Below are 27176 nucleotides of genomic sequence, written 5' to 3' on the forward strand. Positions count from 1 at the left end.
TGCAAAAATGAAAATGTTATCATCATTTACTCAATCTCATGTCGTTCCAAACTCTTTTTTATTCCATTGAATACAAAAGGAGAATTATTAGAATTTTATTTTTTGGGTGAACTATCCCTTTAAGCTTTACTTTTATACAAGTGAAATGGCACACACATAAACATGTGCATTCATGAGGAAAATGGCTTTCTTTAATAACATTAATTGCTATTCCAGTGCCATATGCAGCCTTCACTATTTATTGTGTGGGGTTGTATATCAAGGCAGAGTTCTTGATGTATGCTGATGAAAAATGAGAACACCCCTATGTTGATTAAATAAATCAAAGCAATCCCTTTGCATAGCTCATTTATCTGGATCAGCATGCATTTCAAATATTTTCATAATGCTCAATTTTGATCTGCTGTGTTGCGTAACTTATTTTTGCTTTTCTATTCAGAGTATGATGGATGGATATTTGTTCTTTATTGATTGAGGAATTTATCAAATATTTCTGCCTCATGATTCTTAATTTCAGTATCTTCCAGAACGCACCACAGGGAATCTTATAACTTTTCACAACACATTTGTGTGTGAGTGTGTGCGCGTGCGTGCGCTGTTCAACACAATTGCATTTTGTTCCCACCCTTATGTGGACGTGTTATAATAACCAGAGCATAGCTGACACTAAAATCAGTCAGCTTTTTATTAACATATTTATGTACTATACATTCACATTACATTTATTAATTTAGCAGAGGTTTTTCTCAAAAGCACTTGAGTGAATCTCACGGAAATAAGAATCTCAAATGTCAAAATCAACTGAAAAGGTTTAATTTTAAAATTTTAAAATGATATGTAAACATATATTATTAAATTATAATTTTTTATAAAAAGAATATCCTGCATTATATTTTCTGCATTATTATTTTCCTGACAATCAGATTGAAACTCCCTGGTTTATTTCTTAGTAGCTTGCTGTAATTTCAATAATGTAAAAATATTATTAATAATTAAATTATATATATAATTTATATATATAATTCTCGTTCGGCGAGAATCGTTCGGCACTCCAGATGATGAGATGATGTCAATCGTCAGGTGTGCCAGCATTGCCTGAGTCTGATCCGGAATTGACAGCAATGCTTTCCCGGGCAGCCGCGAGCATCGGGCTGGATTGGAATCTCCCACCCTGTCCTGAGCGATCATGGCTGGATGATTGGTTTTTGGGGGCGGCGAGTGCTGACACCCGTCAGCACCAGCCCCCAATACCTTTCTTCCCGGACATGCATGAGGAGGTCATGAGATCGTGGAAGTCTCCTTTGACTTCTCGCGAATACTCAGCGGCCTCTTCCGCCTTCTTTGCCCTCGATGAGGCCGCGGCCAAAGGGTACACTTGGGTTCCCCCAGTGGAGGGTTCTGTGGCAACACAACTGTGTCCCCACAGCGCCTCAACCTGGCGTAGCGACCCTAAGCACCCCTCCAAAGCCTATAGGTTTTTGTCTACTCTGGTGGCAGAGACCTATAGAGCTGCGGGGCAGGCTGCCGCCTCACTGCATACTATGGCCATCCTTCAGGTCTACCAGGGCAAGGTGCTCATTGACATGCATGAGGGTAGAGCGTACAATTCCAAAGGATCAGAACGTAGGCTCAAAATTGATACGATAAAACCGACCCCATTGTTAATGTTTGTATCACTCTGTATACAAGTGCTAAGAAAGCTCAAGAGCTGAAATTTTGATATTTAGACGTTTAATTTCCAACACGCGTTGTAGCGGTAGATCAATCACAATAGACTGGGCCATCTGACCAATCGGAGCAGAGTGGGCTTTCGGAAAGGAGGGGAACAGAGAGACAGAATCCTTGATCGAACCATTTCAGACACTTTGAGAAAAGAAGTGATGCTGCAAAGTATTATGTGAGAAAATTAAACTGTTTTTTGACCTGAATGCAAACCTATTTTAGGAGACCACCAAAACAAAATAACACAAATTGGCACTTTAATACATATTTTATAATTTTAAAGTAAACAGTTATACTTGTTCTATGGCTTATGTGTCCTATACATGTTAATGGGCAAACATAAAAGTAATGTAAAGTAATTTCAAATCATATTCTTGGGTGATTAAGTCCAGTTTCAAGGGTTCCCATTGCACTGAAAGATTGAAATGTTAATTGTTCTTCCTGAAGAATGAGAGGGGGAGGAAGTTGTGTGCATCAGTGCCTTTAAGAGTGCTCTGTTCCTTCTTGTTCCTCTCCCCATAGAAACTAGAGCACTCAGAAACCTGCAGGAAAGAGACCAAACACTCATCTATCTTTCTTCAGTGTGTATATGTGTGCGTGTGTGTCTCTGAGTGTGTGCGTGTTCTCCTTGCAATCCATTTGTTTACTTACTAGAGTTCTTATTGAATGAGGACAGATAGCTAACTCTGAGAGACTAAAGGAGTGGAGAGAATCAGGCAGATTTATTTACCATGTCATTTATTTATGCCACTAAAACCTTCTTTTTTTCTTTTATGCTATAAGTTTATCATATAGGAGTCTGCTCAAGCCTTTTCCTTAAACCTGAATGTTTTTTTCAACATTTTTGTTTGTTCAGATTCATGAGCGAAAGGGTCTAGGGGAGTTTCTTCAGATTTTAGCCATGTGGACTTAGAAAATAAACTCTCTGAAAACACATTCAAACTCTCACTAATGTTTAATTGGTTTACTTATGTGTAACTGTTGTCACGGCCTTGCCTGGGTCCTCCTCCTGGCTGTGTCTGTCTCCTACAGGTGAGCTGGGCACAGGTGTTTGGAGTTTGTGCTAATCAGTTCCTGGTCTGGGCCTTTAAAGATGCTTCAGATGAGACCGGGAAGATAACCAGCCTCCGTTGCATTTCTCCCGCACCGTTTATGATTTTGTTTTGTTTATTTATTTCCGATTGCTTATATTTTTATTTCTTTTTCAAAGCCAACTTCAGTACTGGCTGAGCAAAGTTTATTCTGTTAACATTCTATTAATTTAATAAATATACTATATTCCTATTCCGTGTGTGTGGCCTTTCCCTACTCTGTTGCTTGCTTTGAGCCAGGCTCGTAACAGATTTGGGGATTTCGTCCGGGATTTTGAACCATCGATCGGTAAATATGCGTTTTTTTGCATTTCTCAATTGGGTTTGAGTAGTTGAATTGTAGGTCGTTTTGATTAGTGTGCCAAATTTGTAAACTGTATTTGGATCCTACGCTGATCCGGCGCAGTAAGGTTGATTGGGCATTTAACGCATGGTTATTGGGAAAGACACGCGGATCAGTTAATTAGGTTTTGAATTTTTTTTGCAGTACGTCGGTGCGGGAGACAAAATTTGGTTCGTTTGTGCCTGGGCTTGTTTAAATACAGCCAGGTTATAGTATTAGGAGGTGGTTCATTGTTGGGTGGGTGCGGGCTGCGCTGTGTTTGCGAGACAAAAATAATTAATAATTAATTGGTGTAGTCATTGGAGCTTTACGAACCCCTGCAAAGTGCTTAACGCTTGTTTGTTATTTTTGTTTTTTGTTTTTGTGCTATACCCTGGGCGGAGGACACAGTCGTGGATGCCTGCTTTAACGACATTTTGTCGGGGAAGTTAGGTCCTGCTGATATCGTGTATTAAAAATCTCTGTTCTTGGGGTATGCATGAAGTGGATCGAAGTGTGCAGGGCAGCTCCGTTTGTTTTGTCTCGTAGCTGCAGTGTGGTGGCCGCACTTACATTGATAAATGTGCTTAAAAAATAATATTTTTTTGTTTTTTTTGTTTAGGGGTTAAAGAAAAGGGCAGAGTAAATAAATGGATACTTTGGATACATTTTTCGCTGCTCCATCAGATCAGGTTTTAGATACGTTGACTAAGGAGCAGTTGTGCGACGTTAGTGAACATTATAATTTTGAATTGGGCTTGAAGAAAAATGCGAAATTGGTGCAGATAAGGCAGGCTGTCAGAACTAAATTGGCTGAAAGAAAAATTCTCCCATCAATAGCTTCAATGGATGAGTTGGATCCTGAAGGTGCTTCAACGCCTTTGGCAACATTGGGTCAGTCTCGCAGTAATTTTGGTCTTACCTTTGAACAACAAAAAGAGTTGTTAGAAATGCAACAAAGAGAGAGAGAAGCCGAACGTAGAGAGAGAGAAGCTGAACGTCAACTACAATTTGATAAAATCAAAAGTGATAGAGAAATTGCCTTAGAACGGCTTAGGTTGATTGCAGAAGGGAAAATTACGGGTGATACCGGTGACGATGTTCCGACTGGACCAGCGCGCACTCCTGATATCTCTAATATGGCCAGATTGCTTCCAAGGTTTAGTGAGAAAGATCCGGATGTGTTCTTTTCACTGTTTGAAAGTGTGGCAGATGATCGTGGTTGGAGTGATCCTGAACGAACATTGTTACTCCAGAGCGTTCTAGTTGGAAAAGCGCAGGAGGCATTTATTGCTTTATCGGTGCCTGAAAGAAGGATTTATAAAAGTGTGAAAGATGCTGTGCTTAAAGTATATGAGTTAGTTCCAGAAGCATATAGACTGCGATTTCGTAATTGGAAGAAGGGAGAAAAGCAGACTTATACAGAGGTAGTAAGAGAGCTGAATTGTCATTTCAATCGTTGGTGTGCTGCAGTAGGCGTTTCTACCTTTGAAGAGTTGTGTAATTTAATTGTCTTAGAGCAATTTAGAAACATCCTCCCTGATCGAATTGCGGTATATATTAATGAGCGGAAGGTAAAAACAGCAGCAGATGCGGCAGTTTTATCTGATGAATACGTTTTAACGCACAGGCAAAATTTTAAAGAACACAATTCAGGAAGGGGTTACCGCGAGCAGCGCTTTGGACGTTACAGTGAACGTTCAGTATTTTCTAATACTCCAGCTAGTCAGTCTGTTGCCAAAGAACAGTCTCGTGGTAAGGCAGATCCGGATGCTTGTCATTACTGCTCAGAGAAGGGGCATTGGAAGAACGAGTGTCCGGTCTTGAGAGCAAGGGGCCAGAGGAGCAAATCTGGCGCGGCAAGACCTGTTGCTCTTGCAGTTTCGGATGTGCGCGCACGGTCTGAGTTCATCCCCACAGAGATTAGGTCCAAATCTGAAAGGGGTGTGGCCTCCTCTAACTTGTCCGCGGACAGCCTTGTGGGATCTAGCCCGTATAGCGGGTCTGATGTAATTGAAGCCAATGTTAATGATTACTCTCCTTTCATTACAGATGGTTTAGTATCATTGGTGGGCAGTTCTGCAAAGGTGCCAGTTAAAATTCTTAGAGATACGGGGGCTTGTGAATCTTTTCTTCTAGAGTCTGTTTTGCCTCTTTCTAGTGAGTCCAGCATGGGTAATGTTTTGGTGAGGGGAATTGGGTTGCAGGTTGTAACTGTTCCTCTGCATAGGATTGAGCTACAGTCAGACCTGGTTCGGGGTGAAGTTGTCATTGCCGTGCGCCATTCGTTGCCTATAGATGGTGTACATCTCATCTTGGGTAATAACTTGGCTGGTGAGCGTGTTTGGCGTGATGTACCACCTCCTGTGGTGGTTAAGAGTGTTCCATCTATCCCATCAGGTACTGATTGTAGCCTGCAGAGCTTACCTGAGGTGTTTACTGCCTGTGCAGTAACACGTGCCATGAACCGTGCCTCTGGAACTGAGGTTCTAGAGAAAATTTGTAAGCCTGAATTACAGCCTATTGTTTTGCCCAATGTGCCATCTTCCCTGTCATTTAGTGATTTTGTTGTAGCTCAGAAGGAGGATTCAACATTGAGTGAACTGTTTGCTGGGGTTTTGCCTCTTGAGGAGCGAGATAGTGCAGCGAGGGGTTATTTTGTTCAAGATGGGCTGTTGGTTCGTAAGTGGATGCCTCAGACTAAAGAGATGTTTGAGGATCCTGTTTTCCAGATAGTAGTGCCGGTGAAGTTTAGAGACTTGATACTACAGACGGCTCATGGTGATATAGCGGGCCATTTGGGTGTGCGGAAAACGTATGACAGACTTATGAAGTACTTCTATTGGCCTTGCCTAAAGAAGGATGTGGCATGCTTCATTAAGACCTGTCATACATGTCAGATAACGGGAAAGCCTAATCAGGTGATCAAGCCAGCTCCACTTTACCCTATTCCGGCTTTAGGGAACCCATTTGAGCATTTGCAAATCGACTGTGTTGGACCATTGCCTCCATCGAAGTCGGGGTGTGTTTACCTTTTGACTGTGATGTGTCAGGCCACCCGTTACCCCGCTGCCTATGCGTTACGTACAATTTCTACCAAGTCGGTGGTGAAGGCGCTCTCTCAGTTTATTTCCATCTTCGGCATCCCTCAGATTATTCAGAGTGACAGAGGCTCTAATTTTACATCACGTATGTTTTCAGAAGTGCTTGAGCAGCTGCGTATTAAACATCAGCTAAGTAGCGCTTATCACGCCCAGAGCCAAGGCGCTCTGGAGCGTTTTCACCAGACGCTCAAGTCACTGCTAAGAGGTTATTGTGTTCAGCTCAGTAAAGACTGGGAGGAAGGGCTTCCGTGGCTGTTGCTTGCAGCACGTGAGGTAACACAGGAAAGTACAGGTTTCTCACCTAATGATTTGGTGTTCGGCCATAGAGTTCGTGGGCCTTTAGCTGTCCTGCAGGATAAGCTGAAGTGTCCTGAAAGTCATCCTAACTTGTTGGAGTATGTGAACGGCTTCCGCCGGAAATTGTTCTTAGCTTGTGAGATGGCTGTAGAAAATCTGACTAAGGCTCAGAAGAAAATGAAGAGTTGGTATGACCGCCGGGCTGAGCCGAGAGTGTTCAGTCCTGGAGATCAGGTTCTGGCGCTGTTGCCGATAGCCGGTTCTCCCTTTCTTGCTAGATACTCAGGTCCCTATACGGTAGTTCGGCAGGTTTCAGACCTGAATTATCTAGTTTCAACTCCTGACCGTAGGCGTAATACGCAACTCTGTCACATTAATCTTTTGAAACCCTATTACAGTAGGTCTTCGGTTTCTGGGGCAGCCGAGACTGGTGATCAGGTTAAGTCAGTTGCTTTGGCTGCAGTTGCTGGGATATCTAGCGTCTCTCCCCACATGGTGGCAGCGTGTGGTGATGAGGATGTGGTTAGCCCAGACGACTGTGTGCTCCAGCCTCGGTTGAAGAACTCAGAGAAGTTGTCTGATTTGGACACGATACTTGGGCATTTGTCCAAGGAGAGGGCATTAGCAGTTGAGTCGTTGATTTTTAACTTTCCTGCTTTATTTTCAGACACACCGTCCTGTACTCATTTGATCAAGCACGACATCGATGTGGGTGATTCTGAGCCGATAAGGCAGAGGTTCTATCGGGTGTCACTCGAGAAACAGCAGCACCTAGAGGCAGAGGTGAAGTATCTTCTGAATAATGGTTTGGCAGAACCCTCTTATTCTAGTTGGGCTTCGCCTTGCATTCTAGTTAGTAAACCTGACGGGACGTATAGATTTTGTACCGATTATCGGAAGTTAAATAACATCACAAAGCCAGATTCTTTTCCGCTCCCAAGGGTTGAAGACTGTGTTGACAGGGTAGGTTCGGCCAGGTTTGTAAGTAAGTTTGATTTACTTAAAGGCTACTATCAGGTTCCTTTGACACCTCGGGCTCAGGAGGTTTCAGCCTTCATAACGCCGTCTGGCCTGTATTCGTACTCTGTGATGAGCTTTGGGTTACGAAATGCGCCCGCCACATTTCAGAGACTAATGAACCGCGTAGTCTCTGGTTTACAGGGCTGTGCTGTTTATTTGGACGATGTGGTTGTGTATAGTGACGGGTGGTCTGAACATCTTGAGCGTATCCAGGCTCTTTTTAAACGGTTAGTTGAAGCTCGCCTCACTGTAAACCTCGCTAAATGCGAGTTTGCCCAGGCGACAGTTGTTTATTTGGGGAAGGTGGTGGGGCAGGGCCAGGTGAGGCCTGTGCATGCTAAGGTGGTGGCTATCGATAATTTCCCTATTCCAGCTACCAAACCTGAGCTCCGACGCTTTTTAGGAATGGTTGGGTATTATCGTGGGTTTTGTGCTAACTTTTCCACTGTTGTTGCCCCATTGACTGACCTTTTGAAGGGCCGTATTAAATTTGATTGGACTGCGATTTGTCAGGCCGCATTTGATAATGTGAAGTTGTTGTTAACATCTGCTCCTGTGTTAAGGGCTCCCCGCATGGACCAGTCATTCCAGATGCAGGTCGACGCTAGCCACGTGGGTGCTGGGGCCGTACTCCTGCAGGGAGATGAGCAAGGGGTAGACCGGCCAGTGTGTTTCTTTTCAAAAAAGTTTAACCGTCACCAGTTAAATTACTCGACCATCGAAAAAGAAACACTGGCTTTAATATGGGGATTACAACACTTTGATGTTTATTTAAGTGGGGGTGCTGTTCCGGTTACCATTTATTCTGATCACAACCCATTAACGTTCTTATATTCTCTAAAGAGCCCAAGTCAGCGCCTTATGCGCTGGGTGTTATTTTTACAACCGTATAGCTTACTGATCCGGCACATTCGAGGTGTGGACAACGTCATGGCTGACGCCTTGTCCCGTGCCCCGTGTGAGCCGGAGTGAGTCAGTGTCTTGTCCTGGCTGTCTCTCTCTTGTATCTCTTTCTCTGCCTAGTCTCCTTAAATTTGGCTTTCCAGGTACCGGGACTTGCTGGAGCCTTGGGTTTGAGGGAGGGATTGAGTGGAGGGGTGGGGGGCCTATTGGACTCAAGTGACCATTTTGCATCTGCTTTGCCGGCTTGGGAGGAGTGGCCAAGCCATAACCCCTAGACAAAGTTGAGTATTTTTTTTGTTTATATCTGATGTTTATTCTTATATGGGGAAAGAAAAGAAGTGTGTAATTTTTCCAGAGTCTCTCTTTGAGAGGCCTCTGTCGTAAGGAGGGGGGTGTCACGGCCTTGCCTGGGTCCTCCTCCTGGCTGTGTCTGTCTCCTACAGGTGAGCTGGGCACAGGTGTTTGGAGTTTGTGCTAATCAGTTCCTGGTCTGGGCCTTTAAAGATGCTTCAGATGAGACCGGGAAGAGAACCAGCCTCCGTTGCATTTCTCCCGCACCGTTTATGATTTTGTTTTGTTTATTTATTTCCGATTGCTTATATTTTTATTTCTTTTTCAAAGCCAACTTCAGTACTGGCTGAGCAAAGTTTATTCTGTTAACATTCTATTAATTTAATAAATATACTATATTCCTATTCCGTGTGTGTGGCCTTTCCCTACTCTGTTGCTTGCTTTGAGCCAGGCTCGTAACACTGTGGATATTAATATATCACAGAAGATATTGCCGGAAACACTTTATTTGATTGTGTCCCTGTTACACATTGTAGAGTAGTTACTAGTAATAACAGTCAATTATGCATAGTTACACCAATTCTTAACCCTAACCCTTATTATATAATAAGTACATGTAGTTAATTACTATTACTCATTAATTAATTGTATAATTACACTGTAACAATGACACCTTAAAATAAAGTTTAACAAAATTGTATTTTTTTGTGTGTGTGTGTGTGTGCTTTTTTAGAGGACATTTCCATCACATCTCAAATTCTGAGATGTAAATGAGGGTGATGAAAAGGACATTTGAAACATTTTAAGGAAAAATTTTTTTTACAGTTTGCATTATGTATCTAAAACATACATAATGAATATATTAAAACGTTTTGCATAATTTAACATTACATAATTCCTTAGTAACAAAGAACACTAACATTTTGAAATTTTTTGTCAATTAGAATGTGTAAGTTTGGTGAGCTGAATCGATAACCATTATTAATCAATATCTTTACCTTAAAGTCTTTGCACAAACGTAACGAACATAAAAGAAACGCAAAATGGTATGAAAAATGCTTTACAAAACGATATGAACTTCATATAATAACTAGACAGATGTCGAGATCCCTATTATTGACGTAGGAAGTTTGGCTTCACATAGTCTGTTTTTCTCTCATAGTGGAGCTGAAGTTCAATCTGGATCATTACGTGAATAAGCGATATCCTGGCCTGGTGAAGATTGTGAGGAACAGTAAGAGAGAGGGACTCATTCGGGCCAGGATTCACGGCTGGAACGCAGCCACTGCTCCTGTTGTGGGCTTCTTTGACGCCCACGTGGAGTTCAACACGGCCTGGTAAGTGGGATTCAGTCTTTTATTATTTTATGAGGCATTGTCTCGCCACTCAGAGTATCACTGGGATGCCTCTTATGACAAAGGCTTGATTTATCAGAGAATATTCATCATGACATCAATGAGAGCGTAGACTTTAGCAAAGAGAGCTGCCGGATGGATTTTTATCTAAAGCATCTGTCAAAAATTAACTGATAGATATAGGATCTCAGAAATGGATGAATAAGATGTGTCATAAAATGTATAACCTTTTTCCTTTTTGATGACAATGGGCTGCAGGTATTTTAAAGCTGATGTATGCCACTTAGTGCTGGTTTGGTTGGGAACCAGCATCCAAACTACAACATACACTGGTGACCAATGCATTTTTTCTAAGTCAATCCAGTTGTGCTGCACAGTTAATCGTTACAAGATCACAATCTCGATTCAAACAACCACACAATCTTATTCCAAAATGACAAACGATTCGGCTATGTCTATTAAACCTACGGGTTGTCTTACAGAAAGTTGGAGCTATTATTGCAGATTGTACAGATCCACTGTTCCATGAATTTAAAATGCTTCCTTCTGGAATATGTTATAGTATGTCTAAACTTAAAAGCAATCGATATAGGCATTATATTTTATTCCCACTGCTGTAAGGCTTCTAAAGATGTCAGAATGTTGTTTTTGCTGTTTGTGTTTTGTTTGTTTTTTTAATGTTTTTTTGTGATACAAATCTTATACTGCACCAAAAATCGCCCTTTGGGCTTATAATAAACTTTGAACAAGCAAAGTTCAGATATGCACGCTGATGTCTACAGTAGTGGAAGTAAGCTTTTGGCGCTTCAAATACCGATTGTATCGATTACATTGTTACTCCACTAGGTTGCGATAAGTGACTGTTAAAAAATGTATTTGTCTTTGAATCACTGATTCAAGCAATTTGCTCAAAAACGCTCATTCATCCAGTAATGAAACACGTGAATTATTCATGAGTGAGTCATTGAATCATTCAAACAAGAGATTTATTCAAAAATGCTGATTCATCCAGTCATGAAATGAGTGATGTATTTTTGAGTGGGTCATTGAATCATTCATTCGTACCAATGTTTTTAAAAATAATTCATTCTGATAAATAGACTGCAGCAATTAATCATTTGTCAGAACCTCTAGTAAATTATGTTATTTTATTTAGTTGTCTGTTTAGAATCATGGGAGGATTGTGATCTCTATTTGAAACCAAAAAACAATTGCGATTCTCCAGAATCTACCTCTACAATCCAGGTAGAAGAATAAATTCATTATTTGTTGCCTCCAAAAACACAAAACAGCTCCAATGTGCTGAGACTTGCACTACCAGCCCACACTCACAATCCTTAAATGAACTTAGGCATCCTTCATCTGTCACCTCCTTCAACTCAACAGCGATGAGTTCTCCTTAAGGCCTCTCATTATGACCTCCATTTGGGAATTATGGATTAACCATTAATGAGATTTTCCTCTTTGTTCCACAACATAAACATTTAATGGAGAGATGATCACTGAAGGAGGCCACCGTCTCAGGCACATGATGCTGAATTTGCGGTCAGAAAGATAGGAGATGCATACCTTGTTTTGGTGCCAAAATTAAATTTGTTTCATTATCGCTTCCCTTCTGCCAAACTTGGATTGCTCTTTCATTTAAATGGGTTTTGCTTCTGTGTGAGCTCCAAATTTCAAGGTGTGAAATGAGACAGTCGGAAATGAAATGTGTTTTAGTGTTTTATTTAAAAGGGGTCATATCATAATTTATTATTTTCTTCCTTAAGCGTTCCTTCCTTAAGCGTTTTTTTATGTAATGTTTTTCATATTGATTTTCCACCCTCTGTCTGACTCTTAGAAATAAACAGTATGTGTTTCGCTGCTGCATCTTTATGAAACACCCTCTTCACATGTAATATGAGCAGAAGTTTAGAAAATTTGCATATGTTTTCATAGTACATCAAGGTCATGTATGTCAAAAGATAGAGGCAGAGGTGGGAGTAAGTCACACATGTGCAAGTCACAAGCAAGTCTCAAGTCTTAACCTTCGAGTCTCAAGCAAGTCCAAGTAAATTTTTTATAAAGGCAAGTCAAGTCAAGTCACTGCCTTATGTCAAGCAAGTCAAGTCAAGTCGTAGCTTGGGTCACAAGTCACTGGCAAGTCATACAAACGTTTGACGATTTCACTGAATTTATATATTAAAATAAGTTAAAATTACAGAAGTTGTGGACTATGGTTTTATTTGCAAATTTTTTTTTTAATATATGCATTTCCACATATAGCTGAGTGGTTACTACAATAAAAATCAAAATGTAACTGAAATTAGGCCAACATTAAAGCATGAAAAAATAAATATGCATTAAACATTGCAGAAGACCATTAAAAGATATTAAACAATTCACAATTCAAGTATAATTATAATGCGACCAAAGGCATTCTTCAAACTGGCATCCCCTTAATACAAGTTATATATTTTTAATTATGAAGTTAAAACCGCCAATAGATGGCGCCAAATTACCGTATTAATGTACGAGTCATAGAAGCATTCATTTAACTTATGTTCAAAACGGCAGATTCGTTCTGGAACTAATCAACTAGTTCACTGAATCACAAATACGCATAACTCTTTCTCTGGCTTGTTTGGAACTATTGTCATTGGAAAAATCGAGCAAAAACAGAAAATATTTGGAATATTAGGCTATGTCTAAATGTCACATCACAATATTCACTCTTTGTTTACTGAACTGTTTTATAAAATCATTATCACATTTGCAATCGCGTCAATATTCTGGAAATATTTTTTAATATCATATGTTATAATTATGAAAATAACTCATACTAGGGCATTTTTTTCCACCAAATTTTGAATTTTGGGTGCAATATTAATTCTGCTGGCATTTTGATAACATCTAATAGATGTAACCCCTGATAACATCTAACCCTGCTTTAAGAGAAACATAAAACACGACAAAACATTAACAGTTTTCTATGTTGTTTTTTGTCGTTGGAAAGAACGACATATTTGGGTTTAAAGCATGATTTAAAAAGAAATGTGGCAAATGTTATACAAAACATATGACATCATTATTTATCATTTGAATATTGACAACATTAAGCTACATTTGAAAACATAATTGTGTATGCTGTTTTGACCAATATTCTCGATTTAAAGATAGTCAAATTAACTATAACAAACAGGTTAAACAAGCCATAGCTTACTTTTAGACGTGGTGAATGAAGTTCAACTGTTTGAGGTTGTGATGGTCGTCCGATATCCCTTGCCAGTTATTATGCGTACAGCAAATCTTCTTGTATGAATATAGTCAATTTCTAGTGTTTATATCCAAAAAGAAACGATGCTGGGATATGTTTTTGTATTTAGCGCGCTCACCGCGATGTATGTTTTTTCTGGGCTTGTGCAGTGTCACGCAATCGCGCAGAATCTGATGACTGGCGTCAATGGTTCCGTTGCTTTCATTTTGTTCATCAATTGATGTTGCGATGATAAATGTATATCAAGTCATTCTCGAGTCATAGAGTACAAGTCATTCAAGTCTCAAGTCATTAGATCTCAAGTCAAAGTCAAGTCGAGTAATTTTCTTAATTTAGTCAAGCAAGTCTCAAGTCCTTAAACTTGCGACTCGAGTCTGACTCGAGTCAAGTCATGTGACTCGAGTCCCCCATCTCTGGATAGAGGAACATGTGATTCCTAGCCCTAATGATATGGCACCTTTAACATACTGTTAGCCTTCACAGGGTGATCATATCCAAGCTCAAAAATAAAATCTGTTCTGAATTGTGATGAACTCCTCTCTTCATGTCATCACCAGCCTATCATTTTGTCGTCACCCTGACGTTGTCAGATAGAACGCGGGACTTGTACATAGTTATTGTTAGTCATTGTACCATCCCATCTTCCCATGGATATATTGTTTCTTTTGTTTGAAATATGTTCCACATTTGATGAGAAATATGTTTCTATTTATAGAAACATCACGTGTTAAACTTTGAAGAAACTTGACGTAAAGCAAAGCTTCAAAGGAAATTTGATTTCATATTGGCAGGATATATCGGCTATATCAGGATGGTTTGACAATTAGCACGTTGATGTGTAAGTTTCAAAGTAACAGTAGGCAACTAACAGAAATCCAAAGAGGCCAATTAGTCAATATCTGAACTGCAAGAGCTTCGGTCATAGAAACTGTGAAGTATTTCATATAAGAACAACAGTTTCTAAAATGTAGAGGTAAATTCACTAAAAATTGAAATTCTGCCATCATTTACTGAACTTCAAGTCGTTACAAACCTGTATGACTTTCTTTCTTCTGTGGAACACAAAAGAAGATATTTTGAAGAATGTTTCAGTGCTTTGTTTTTGGCTGTGTCCAATGTTGTGTTGGACCCTTTTGAATTTCCTTGTATGGACAAAAGCAGTTGAAACATTCAATATATCGTATTTTGTGTTTTCACAGAAATAATAAAGTCATACAGTTTTGGAGCGACATTTAAATTATGACAGAATTTTAGGAGCTCATATAGTGGAACACGTTTGATTGTATTGCTTAGATTTTGTGGCTAGGTTTACTTGATGAGCATAGTAATTCCTTTAGTTTACACTAGAACGGCAATGACGGCCATTTTGACCGCTTTGAATTTTATATCTGCAATAGCTTTGTTGAAAAAATAAATAAAATCCTGCTGGTACCTGACTTTTCCTAAAAGTGTCTGTATTTTCATTTAAAATGTTTTTCATATAAATTACACGTAAGGCAAAAAACCAACTGAACATATTTACCTATTTCGGCCATAGACAGTCATTTTGACCGCACTGAATTTTGCGGTATTCTTTTGTTACATTTCCCGCGGTTGACCTTTGTGTTTCTCACTGTCAACAGAAGATCTAAATAAGGTACTTTTAGTTGTTATTATCTTGTTCTGAGTTATGTTGAATGGATATGAAAATATAGCCTATCTGTTGTGAATATGTGTTACCTTTCTCTTAGGTGCTCACCGTCTCAGCAGCCGAATGTGTGTGCATAACAGGTCACTAGTTACTCAAGTCCTTGCAAATGATGAGTTAGACGAAGTGTCCTGAGTATACTGCTTTATTGATCTCTTCGTCATGCATCCACATGACTTTCAATGTTGCTGTGAACATAAATTTCAAAATAATCATTTCATCTGAATATAATAAGAAAATAAGGAAACATATCTCCGCTCTATTCAGCGCTGCACACGCGATCATTTGTGTTTTGGACTACACGACCCATAATTCCCTCCCGCTCGACCTACAATTTCACATCCTTACAACATGAAAGGAACAGCCTAGGTTGGTGCTCCCTCCCTCCCACAACATATGCAATAATTACGGTAGGCTACTAATGATACTATTATTTATAAATGTATAATTAAACTTGTTTAAATGTACAGTTTGGTGTCGTTTAGTTTTTAAAAGATATCCTAATACAATACCTGCATTAATATCTCAATTGGGTAGTTATCATTAACCCTCTGGGGTCGGCGGTATCGAGTTTGGAATCTAGCGGTCAAAATGACCGCTTGTGGCAGTTCTAGTAGTTATGGAATTCTGGCACTTCTAGTGTTAAACAGGCTCTGAGACAACCCAGACAAAGCTTGCAAATAAACAGTTATCAGTGTTTTCAGTTTTTTCCTTCCCTAGAGGAGTAGATGGATATTTCACAGTATAGTTGCTAAGTGCCTCAGAAGCAGATGCTTAAAAATGACCACAGAGTTGAATCCTCTGTGACCTGAGCTGGAAAAAAACTTAACGTCATGAGCTTCACAAAGCTCAGATTTATGGCAGGGATGTTGCTCCGAATCCTCTTGTTTCCAAGGCCAACAGACAAAGACATAACCTGGCGTATGGAGCATAAAACCTGGACCACTGGGCAACGGAAAGGGTATTATGGTCTGACAAGTTATCTTTCAACCTTACATCTAGCTCCCGACAGGTTCAGCAAATCTTTTCAACCCAAATCACTGTTGCCAACTTTTATGCCCAGAAGGGAACAGTAATATTATCGGTAGTCATTTTTATGCAAGTCATGTTGAGCATGGTACTATGGCCAAGGAATAGGAGATATATTATGTACACTAACATTCATGGTATTTTGGTGCATGGTACATTATTTTAACTGTGTGCCCAATTATAATTCTACAAATTCTACATTACATTACATGAAAAAGATTTTTTTCCTTGTCTTTTTTCTCGATTTTGGCATGGGGGAATTTTGTAGTCACTCTACTACTCATACAATTGCATATGTGTAATTTAGTTTGTCGTCTGTAGAGCTCTACATTGTGAATTATGTAATTTTCTAAAGGGACTTCAGTGTGAGTGACACTTATGGACAGCACATAACAAATTATACCACAGCCTGTAATTCCACCCTAATTAGAGCTTGTCGGCCTTTCAGATGCAAGGTGTGTGTGTGTGTGTGTGTGTGTGTGTGTGTGTGTGTGTGTGTGTGTGTGTGTGTGTGTGTGTGTGTGTGTGTGTGTGTGTGTGTGTGTGTGTGTGTGTGTGTGTGTGTGTGTGTGTGTGTGTGTGTGTGTGTGTGTGTGTGTGTGTGTGTGTGTGTGTGTGTGTGTGTGTGTGTGTGTGTGTGTGTGTGTGTGTGTGTGTGTCACATGAGGATAGAGCATACAGCCAGTCCAGTGGGTCATAAATTGCACCTACTATGACTTACACAAACCTTTTCTCCAGGACAGAACATAGTGTTCTAAACTCGTTCATTATTCATTCACATGACTTGAGCTGAATTGAAATGAAAGGAATATGATTATTTAAAACTTTTTTAGTTTTAAATATTATTTTCGTTTCAAAAAGATATTAAGTCAGTATTCAGAGTTTGCCATGGCAAATGTGCTTTTCTTGTTAAAATGACATCTATATTTTTCTTTCTAATTTAGTTAATTTTAATTGCACTTCCTTGCAATTCTGCATTTTATTTGCTGCCTCAAATCAAATGCAGGTATTTAATTACAATTTGAAAGCCAAAACATCTTTTTTTCTTTTCTTTTTTTTTTACATTTCAGGAATTTTTATTTCCATCTTGGTGTTTTATTTCCATTCCATTTCAGAATTTTGTCAGCTGCCTGAGCTGAACAAGATCTACCTTTGCACCCCAAGTCACAATTGGTGTGTATTTCAATATGCATTGTACTTGTACTGAACATACATGCCTGAATTAAAGCATCTGGCTCTTGAAAGAATTTCATTATTTATAACACACGCTTAACCTTTATAGAGTGGCCCAGCACAGTGTTCAGTAGACTGGCAGAATTAGCTGTGATTGTATGAATACAGGAGAAGGCCTCTGTTGAACATTATTGATTATTCATGACTTGGGTCTTTTATCATCTGCTGTTGAATTCTGAAATAGTAAACGTGTTTGTGTGTGCGTCATTACACAGTTGACTGATAATTGATATTGTCGGGCCCTCATCTGTATGCCACTTTTTCCCTTGAAAAGTATGTCCAGCCTTCCACAACTGTAACCTTTTGCCCTAGTGTCTTATTCTTTCAGTCCCCATTGTTCACAGTTGTGTTTGACACTGGTTCGCCGATCTCCCACACCCTTTCTTTCTCTTTCAATTTCTTCCTGCATCTATGCCTCAGGTTTCTTGGGAGCTTTGTTTGATTTAAAGGGAGAAACACAGTGATACATTAGAGAATCTGAAATTTATTATATATGTGGTACTAGAAAGAAAATTCAATAGCAACACCAAAAAATCTAAGCCTTGTAGGTATGTGTCCCACAACAATATAAACAAGCGTACAGTAGTTGTTTATCAGCTCCTTCTGTGGGTGTAATTGTCTGATCTTTTGATATGTTTTTAAAGCTGAAGCGTGTAATTTTTTCTCAATTTCAAAAAAAATGTCTCTTGTCCCAGTTTAGTGTGCTGTTCTTAAGTAAGGCATTCTTATGTTGATTTCTTGAAGACTGTAAACACTGTGGGTTTGATTGTTTTGAGCAGTCCAACTTTCTTCTTCGACTTCTTGTTAGTGGGACTTTGTGAATAAATGGAGTATTTGGTAAGCTGTTATTAGGGTTGGTGCTGCTAGTTTAACTGAATGAAATGACATGATTAATCTTAAAGGAATAGTTCACACACAAATGAGAATTATGTCATTATGTATACATCCTTACGTTGTTCCAAACGTTTACGTTGTGTCTTCACAAACCTTTTTTCTATATGATTAAGAGTTTTGAATTTTGAGCAGGACCAAATAATGGAAAACATGAATGGGGTGGTAGGAGTATTTGGAAAACCTGCATAAAAACCTGAAAATCTTTATTTTTTCTATTCCCTTTAGTACCGTAAGTGGCGCATATATTTCATTCTTCAGCTTTATCGATTGTGTCTTCTCCTGTATGTGTGCATGAGATTTTGCATACATTGTGGAGATCAGATTTCCCCACGAGTAAGGTAAACCTGAAATCATCTGTATTGTGGGAACCTGCCAAGTTTTAGGGGACAGAAAATATCACCAGCATAAAAACAAAAGAAGTAAAAGGAACCCCCCCCCATACTATTTCAACATATTTTGGGAACAAATTTTTATTCAGAAGTGAGCTAAATCTGATCAAATGGTATATAGCATGACAGTGTATATATAAAGTGAAAGAGTTTTTTTTTAAATTGTAGTAATGCAGAAAGATTTCTGTTAGGGTTGTGGATTCGGGTTAGGTTATAAAATGTATAGCTGTATATTAAAATAACAGTCTAACGAAAGTCCCCATTTAGATTTCAGTTTACTCTTTGAAATGCATTGCTATCATCTCATGTACAACAGCACCAAAAGCTCCGTGCAACCACAAGATTATTGCTGAAATAGATGTCAATTGTGTACAACAGGCTATTTCTATGCTTTCACAATTGCTTCAATGGATTTGATAACTGTAGCCATAAATATATTCATAAACAAAGGTGCCGAAACATCCTATTCTTCATATTATGGCAATATAGGATGTCAGAGACTGATAACTGAGATGGATTATGTGGGCCAGAATGTGACCTTGTTGAAGTTGCAGGACTTGGCTGTGTGTGTGTGTGTGTGTGTGTGTGTGTGTGTGTGTGTGTGTGTGTGTGTGTGTGTGTGTGTGTGTGTGTGTGTGTGTGTGTGTGTGTGTGTGTGTGTGTGTGTGTGTGTGTGTGTGTGTGTGTGTGTGTGTGTGTGTGTCTTACAAATACTGTGAGTAAAGTTATTGTGTTTTAACTTACTATTTAACTTACTATTTATTGTGCAAGTATGTGTTCTAGAGCTACACTTAAATATGTCAAATTTAAGTTTATTTAATTAATTTGTGTTGGAACTACATTTGAGTTTTTAGTTCTCTGCATGCTGTAGGAATTTGGAGAGTAAATGTTGAAATTAAGTGTCCTAAAGCAAAGTCCTTCTAGTGTTTAATGTTCAGATATGTTGGATATTTACTAGAGTTTCTTTTGTTAAAGTTTTTGTGGTCCCCATGTAGAGATGGTTAAGTTGTAAAATATATGTCTAAAATTAAGATAAAATAATTTAGTGTAAAATCAAAAAGTATGTATTTACTAATTTTACGCAACCCACTGGTTGCATTTACTAGTAACATTTGGTTTTTTTTTAATGATTGTGGCTGAATCTCAATTTGCATACTTTTACTGCATAATAACGTATTTAAACACAATAACATGCTATAAAATATCACAGACCCCTTTGTCACACTTTGTCACTGTAAGCATTAGCATCAAGTATTACTTTAACATCCATACTTACTCAATCTTAGGTTTATACATTTAAAATGTTGCCTCTTTTTCAGTCAGTCAGTTTTAGGCTAAATGCATTTGTGCACAATTTAAGGCTAATTCACTCTGCATCGACAGATGGCAAGACACGTTCACACCCCTGTTGGCGTATGTTGCTTGTTTTCACTGATTGAACATGTTGAACAAGCATTCGTTGGGTCTTGAAATGTCTGAGAAGTAACACACTGTAATTTGTTGACTATTGGCGTTGGTCTCTGTGTGTCCATGCAGTGTGAATTAGCCTTTAAAAGTTTGAAAACATAGCAATCTAGGCGCGTTTAGCATACAGTTTTCAATATTCTAGATTGGGATGCACTGATAGTCTTGCATGCTACAGTAGGATGTGCATTGGAATTCCGCCTGTGATTCAGATTAGTTTAAATCAACATCTAATGATTTCACAGCACTGAAATGCATTAATGGTGGTTACCATAGTGATTTCGTGGAGGAGCAATTTATATAATATAATATGTGACATGCACCACACAGTTGCTTTTTGGTTAGAAAGGCACTCTCAAAAATCAATAAAGCAAAAATTCAATAATTGGAATAATTTGAAACACATACTTTCAAAATAATGAATAATGGGATTCACATTAAACTCTGACCTCGGTCTCTCAATGAAAATATGAATCAATACATAGCTTTCACTGAGATGACCTTTCCAGGAGCCCACATGAACATTTCAAGCAAACCTCCAGGATTCACTGTCTTGTTCCTCCCAATGAAAGCCTTTCTGTTTGCACTATTTAAATCACCTTTCGGTTCCTAATCAATAGTTTCTTAGATGCTTTTATTATCTCAGGATAAAAATGATTTCAAATTTGTCATTTAGCTGACAGTTTATCAGTGTCTTGCTCAAGGCCATATGATGATAGTTTATAGATTCCCCTTAGTGCAGCATTTGAACCCACAACCTATTGATTATCAGATTGAAACTTTAACCACTAGGCTATTCCACTAACAGTTTTTAAATAGTTTTAAATCTGTGGTTTACTAAATGGTATAATTGTATATGGAGCCAAATGTCTGGTCAACACTATTTGTGAAGGCTTAATTTGTGTTTCACTAAGGTTTGAAATCAAGTGTAAAATTTCTAATAAGCTAATGGAAACACAGGAAAAGAGTGTGAATTAAAAGTGTTCTATATGACGTGTGATATTGGTAAAATGTCATTATGCTTTTTACTGTTTAAGAGCCTTTGATGTGATATTGTCAGAACTAAAGACAGGTTAGCTTGCATGCATCATTGAAGACTTTCTAGAGCTGCTTTACATAATTGTTGATTCACCTTTTACCACAGTAATCTACTGGAACTTGATGAAGAACGTCCTGGTTGCGTATGCAACCCACCGTTCCCTGAAGGAGGGAACGGAGGACGTAGTCGACGCGACTGAAATGGGATCACGCTAGGGAGCCTATCATCTTCGAGTACTATTGAACGAGCCAATGTAATTGGCGTGCGTGATTCGCATCACACACTCCGCCCCCGCGGCGCGGGTATAAATACGGAAGTGGATGCACGCACTAGTTGCTTTTCGCTGAGGAGCCGAGAGTAACCCGGGGTCAGCGGTGGTCCAGCGGTAGTGGCAAGGGGACTACGTCCTCCGTTCCCTCCTTCAGGGAACGGTGGGTTGCATACGCAACCAGGACGTTCCCTTTCAGTCGATAACGTCGGACGTAGTCGACGCGACTGAAATGGGATCAACCATTGAACACGCCACTAACGCTGCCACCTTCCAGTGCCTAAACCAAAGCCTCCTGATGCCCCCGCAAACTTAAGGCGGGGAAGGACAGGGCTTAGGCCAGGGAAGTCACTGCTGTTCCTACAGGACCACTGGGAAAGCGTTCCCCGTACGTTGGAAGGAAGGGACGCTGCGGAAGCCACATCCAACCCGAGGGAGGAAATGTGGAGAATACACATATGAACTGGGCGGAAACCGGGCAGTCTAACATATGGAATGTCACTGGGGTGGCTCCAGCCTAAGACGGGGGGAGACACACCGGACAGTGACGGCAGAGAGACTCTGCCGAGGGAAGACACGGGCTCACCGCAGGGAGCCGTATCGTGGAAGAATACACATATGGGGTCACCGAAGGGACCGCAACATATGGACCCAGCCTAACACAGGTTCCACACTGCTTACGAGTGGTAGGCCTAACACCAGACGTTCCGCACGTCCGACGTCGGAGGGGTGTGGAGGAACTCAACAGGGTTCAATTTTAAGGGAACTCAACTGGAGTAGAAAGGCGCACGTATCCAGTCCATAGGAGGGGAATGGCGCAGCAAGCCGACACTTGAACCGGGCTCACGGTGAAACTGGCTTCATGAGAAGGGAGCCCACGGGAAGCAGCGGTTCAACTAGGTGTCGTCCAGCCCCCAACTCTAGAATCTGTTTAGCAAAGTATATTGTCAACGCCCAGGCGGAGCACTTTACACTCATCATAGAGGAGCTCAACACCTAAGTGGACATGTTGCATCTCGGATCTTTGCCGAAATGAAGGCAAGCACTAAGTGCAACTTTGCATGGAAACAGCCTTCCCTCTCTGCTGAATTCCAACAGATATTTGAAGAGCTGGTCTGAGGTCTATGACTTGCATTCTGTACACGTCCAAGCGAATCGGACAGAGAAGCCAGGGCTGGATCTGCCTCCTCCAGGGCAGCGCTTGCAGGCTCACCACCTGCTCCTATTACGGGAGAGGTAGGAACCTTGGGCACAATCCGAGCCGGGGTCTCAGCTTGTGAGAGTTAGCCGGCCCAGACTCCAGGCACAATACGTTGACCGAAAGCGAGCAAGTCCCTACCCTCTAGTAGAGACCACGCGAGCAGGAGAACTGATATAACAGAATTTTTAACTCACTACCCGCATTGGCTCAGGGGCGGTCTCTGCAGTGCAGTCGCACCAGGGACAAGGCCCAAGAGGATAAAGAGGGACACAAGGATTTACAAGACCTTGCTCCTCAGGAACCTGACGATCAGAACGTGCTTCTGCATACTTCTGCAACACGATGAGCGTCGTTTAAACACCGAGGCAACATCATTTTGAGGGTGATTTAGGAAAACAGCCTACTGCAACCCATTTTGCAGGAAAGAGAGCACTGAAGTGATCGAAAGCTTTCAGGATCTCCTCAGGGGAGAAGACGCACTCAACGACTAGGTTCCACTTCTAAAGGCGTAAGCACGCTACCCAATTCTAGGGGGTGCTCGCAGAAGTGATGGTAACTAACACATGTTCTTGTGATAGCCACCTGAACCTCCGCGTTCGGATGTAAGACCGCCCGGAATCTCCGGGGGAAGAACGCGTGTGCCATCGTGCCCCGTCCCCGAATCCAGGGGAAGTCAGGAAGGCTGTTGAAGGGAACCAGGTCTAGTTGGGCCAATGAGGGGCAACTATGAAGACCTGTTCCTCTCCTGACATGGCACGTAGGTGCAAGTGACGGGCGCAAAAGACAGGAGCATTGCTCAACACAACATGTGAAGATCACTGGGCTTCAGGAGCATTTTCTGCTCAGCACTTGGGTGTGACAAGTTCACTGAGCTTCAGGAGCATTCCTGCTCAACACCTGAGTGTGATAAACTCACCGAGCTTCAGGAGCATTTCTGCTCAACACTTGAGTACGAAGAACCTCACTGAGCGACAGGAGCATTTCTGCTCAGCACTTGAGTGTGACAAGTTCACTGAGCTTCAGGAGCATTACTGCTCAACACCTGAGTGTGATAAACTCACTGAGCTTCAGGAGCATTTCTGCTCAACACTTGAGTGCGAGGAACTTCACTGAGCACCAGGAGCATTTCTGCTCAGCACTGCGTGTGATGAATTCACTGAGCTACCTGTGATGGACTCACTGAGCTACAGGAGCATTGCTGCTCAACACCAGAGTGCGATGAACTTCACTGAGTTTCAGGAGCAAATCTGCTCAACATGAAGAGTGATGATTTCACTGACTTGCAGGCGCAAGGCGACCATGAGTCGCAGTCACTTTTAGAAGGCTCACTGGGGTTAAACGCATTTCTGCGGGCCCCTGGGGCCGCTGAGTCCCAGTGTTTGTCCAAGGGTAGTCCGCTCGGTTTACCCAAACACTGGCGGAAAAATAAAACCGGGGGGGCAACTGAGCGGCCCCGGAATGGTCATGACCCAGCCGGACCCAGGGGATGGAGTCTCCACTTGCCCTGGCTATAACTGTCGTGAGGCTCGATGGCGGCACGATTGAGTAAGCGGGAGGAGTGGAATAAGGCGCCCTCAGAAGCGTCTGACTCCAAGGAGGAGGTGACGGGTGAGTTTGTGACATGCAGGGGAAGCTTGCGCAACGGTCGCAATGTCTAACAACTCGAGGCACGAATGCCCGTGTAGTCGGGGGTCGCCCAGGCCCCCGTTAAAACACGCCCTTTGTACATGGCCGCTCTGTTGAAGAGGGTTTGGCAGCAGACCGGGATGAACTATAGTCACACAGGGTGAGCTGCTCTGCCACGGTCACCTCGGGACTCGATCGTGAAGCTAGCGCTGAAGCGGTCACATATGGAGGGAGCCAAAGGCTGCGACTACCATATACCCCAGGAGCCTCTGAAAGTTCTTTCAGTGGGACCCTTTCTCACTTCAACACCAGCTGAACACATTCTCATTGGAGAGACATGTTGGACCGAGTACCTCTCCAAAACTAGAAAAGAGATACTCAGCCCGTGGGCGAGATTACTCTCTTCCAGTTGACCTGAAGACCCAACGGGCTCTGGAGCACTCGAGGGGAAGGACACTGTACTGATACTCCACCCTTAGACGCAACACACAGGATGGCCTGCGGTGCGGGAGGTAGAGATCTGAAGCACATGTCTTTCAGGTCAAAGCTGCAGACCAATCTTGGGCCAAGATGGTCACGACCCACCACCTAGTAGCACGAAGAACGAGTTTACAACTGGCCTTCGTACCGGCTGGAGGAGCGGCTATATCAAATCCTTCGCCAGCAGGATAAGATAAGCACGCACAAGTCAGGAGCACTGCTCAACACTCGGTGTGATGAATATCACTGAATTTTCAGGAGCACGTCTGCTCAACACCTAATGTGATGACTATCACTGACTTGAGCGGGGTAGCCGAGCCTGAGGTGGGGCAGCAAAGTAGAGAGAGTGGTGTTAGTGTGCTGTGCAACACTTACCTGTCTCCACAAGCGGCAGGGGGCGCGTGAGAAGGCGGATGACCGGGTCCTCGAACGCACCAAGCTGCCTGCTGGCGACCAAGGGGGAGCTGAGGGGTGTAAGGCTATACAGGGTCACACCCGCCAGACTGGCCCTCTTGGGACCCAGGAACAGATGAAATTGCTCTCTCTTTGAAGTGTGGGTACCGCTTGCTCCGCTTTTTTTTTTTTTTTTTTAGGGAGCCAGCGGCGGAACAGACACACACACAAACAAAGGCTCCACCCGGCCCTCACCCGGGGGGAGGGAGTGATCGTGCCACTCCAAGAGCATCTCATCCATTCCTGGGCGGCCCGCTCCGGAATGCTTTCGCTGTCGCTTGCCACCTGGCTTGGCAGCGCCTGGAGCGGGCTGGGCGTCTCTACTGCGGCCGGCTCCCTGCTGAGGCCTGGGTGGAGGCTGCTGCGGAGGGCCAGCAGGAGCGGCGGCCGGAGAACGCCCACGGCGACGAGCAGGCGGAGGAGCTGCCACCGGCGGCGGGTGGAGGCAGCAGCTGGCCACCGGGGCAGGATGTGCCGGATGACCTCCGTCTGCGCTTGAGCGGCAGAGAACTGTTTGATGCAGTTCTCCACCGCGTCGCCGACCAGCCCAACCTGGGAAATTGGGGAGACCAGGAACCGAACCTTGTCCGCATCCGCCATACCAACCAGGCTGAGCCAACGAAGGCGCTACTGGACCACCAAGGTGGACATCGCCAGACCGATCACGCACGCTACGACACCCGTACCCCGGAGGGTGAGGTCGGATGCAGTGCGGTGCTCACCTATGAGCGCACGGTCTGGATTACCCTCGTGCATGCCATGGGTGCCCTAGCCTGCAGCAACGCCATGGCACGCAAGAGGAAGGGGCTTGCCCACAGGCTTTGTAAGCTCTGCCCGTCGGAACGGACGAAACTCACAGGCCTTAGGGGGGAGACGAGGATCCCCCCAAAAGGCAGCGGCCGCCGGACACAGGTGCACCTGTGTCGACAGACCGCTCCAATGGAGGGACACCTCGCAACCCTTCACCGTTCCTCCATCAAGGGTAATGAGGGGGAAAAGCTATTCAGGCAGTTTCTGGCAGAGAAAGATGCTGTTCACCACCTGATAAGCTCTCCATGCATTTCGGGAAAGAATGGCACTGGGGCGGCGAGCTGAGAACCAGCGCGGCCCGCCCCAAGATACCAAACTCCAGATTCCAACCGAGACTGAACGGGACACGGTGGAGGTTCCACTCGAGCCCGGCAGCCTCGGCGGCCCGTTTCAGCATAGCTGATAATTCTGGATCCGGCTCGGGCAACATTGAACTCCCGGAGGGAGACAATGCAGCCGAGTCATCATCTCCAGAAGTCAGCTCACCCTCTGATGCTGCAATCGGCGTCCTGTCCTCCAGGGGAGCCCCGAGTGAAACCGCTGGCCCACCCATTACAGATGGACCAGCAGAAAACACCGGAGGCTCCAGTGGTTGCAGTGGAAGGGAGGAGTGAGGAGCCCACAGGGAATGGTTACCGGGCGGGACATCCAACACTATCCTCCGGTCACCCATCCCACACAGCACCCGAGGGTGGGGCATGGTAATGGGGACTCGCTCTCCGCGAACGAAGGCGAGTCTCGCCCTCAACACTGCGACAGTCATGTTCCCACAGTGAAAACATGAGCTGTCCACAAAAGCTGTCTCAGCGTGCTGTAAGCCAAACACGTGACACAACAGTTGTGACCATCAGAGAGAGACAGGGAACGACCGCACCCAGAAACGCACGGGCGGAATGACATCTTGAAAAAGACGCAAACGCACCCGTGTTGCTCTTTCAGAAAATAGGACCGTCACCAGTGCCGGAGCACACAGGGAAATGACCGCGGCAACACTGAACAGAGAACTGAAACAGTGAAGCACTCACTTTTCCGCCCTCTAACCAGCCATCAACACACACAAACATTTAGAAATTTGTTGCTGTTAAAACAGCAGTTGAGAGCTCAAAGCTCGCGATCACCGCTGCACTCGCGCTGTAGAACACCAGCACTGGGAGAGTCTTCCTGAAGAACACCGACACACTCGCTCGTTGTAGACAACAGCACTCTCAGAGACATCAAACGATCGGCTCCGAAGCGAAAGGC

At 42.6% G+C, this 27176-nt stretch overlaps 1 protein-coding gene across 1 annotated transcript in view; it reads left to right on the plus strand.

Annotated features, from left to right (window-relative positions):
* Positions 1-27176, plus strand: part of galnt9 (polypeptide N-acetylgalactosaminyltransferase 9) — a 141075-nt gene that overhangs the window by 53757 nt on the left and 60142 nt on the right. The window contains exon 4 of the mRNA XM_077241529.1: positions 9913-10087. Coding sequence (XP_077097644.1) covers positions 9913-10087 — 175 coding nt within the window. The remainder of the gene's footprint in view (positions 1-9912; positions 10088-27176) is intronic.

Source organism: Siphateles boraxobius, unplaced genomic scaffold (assembly GCF_051911475.1).
Source record: "Siphateles boraxobius isolate OS27281-9 unplaced genomic scaffold, OSU_SipBor_1 24, whole genome shotgun sequence".
Lineage (NCBI taxonomy): Eukaryota > Metazoa > Chordata > Actinopteri > Cypriniformes > Leuciscidae > Siphateles > Siphateles boraxobius.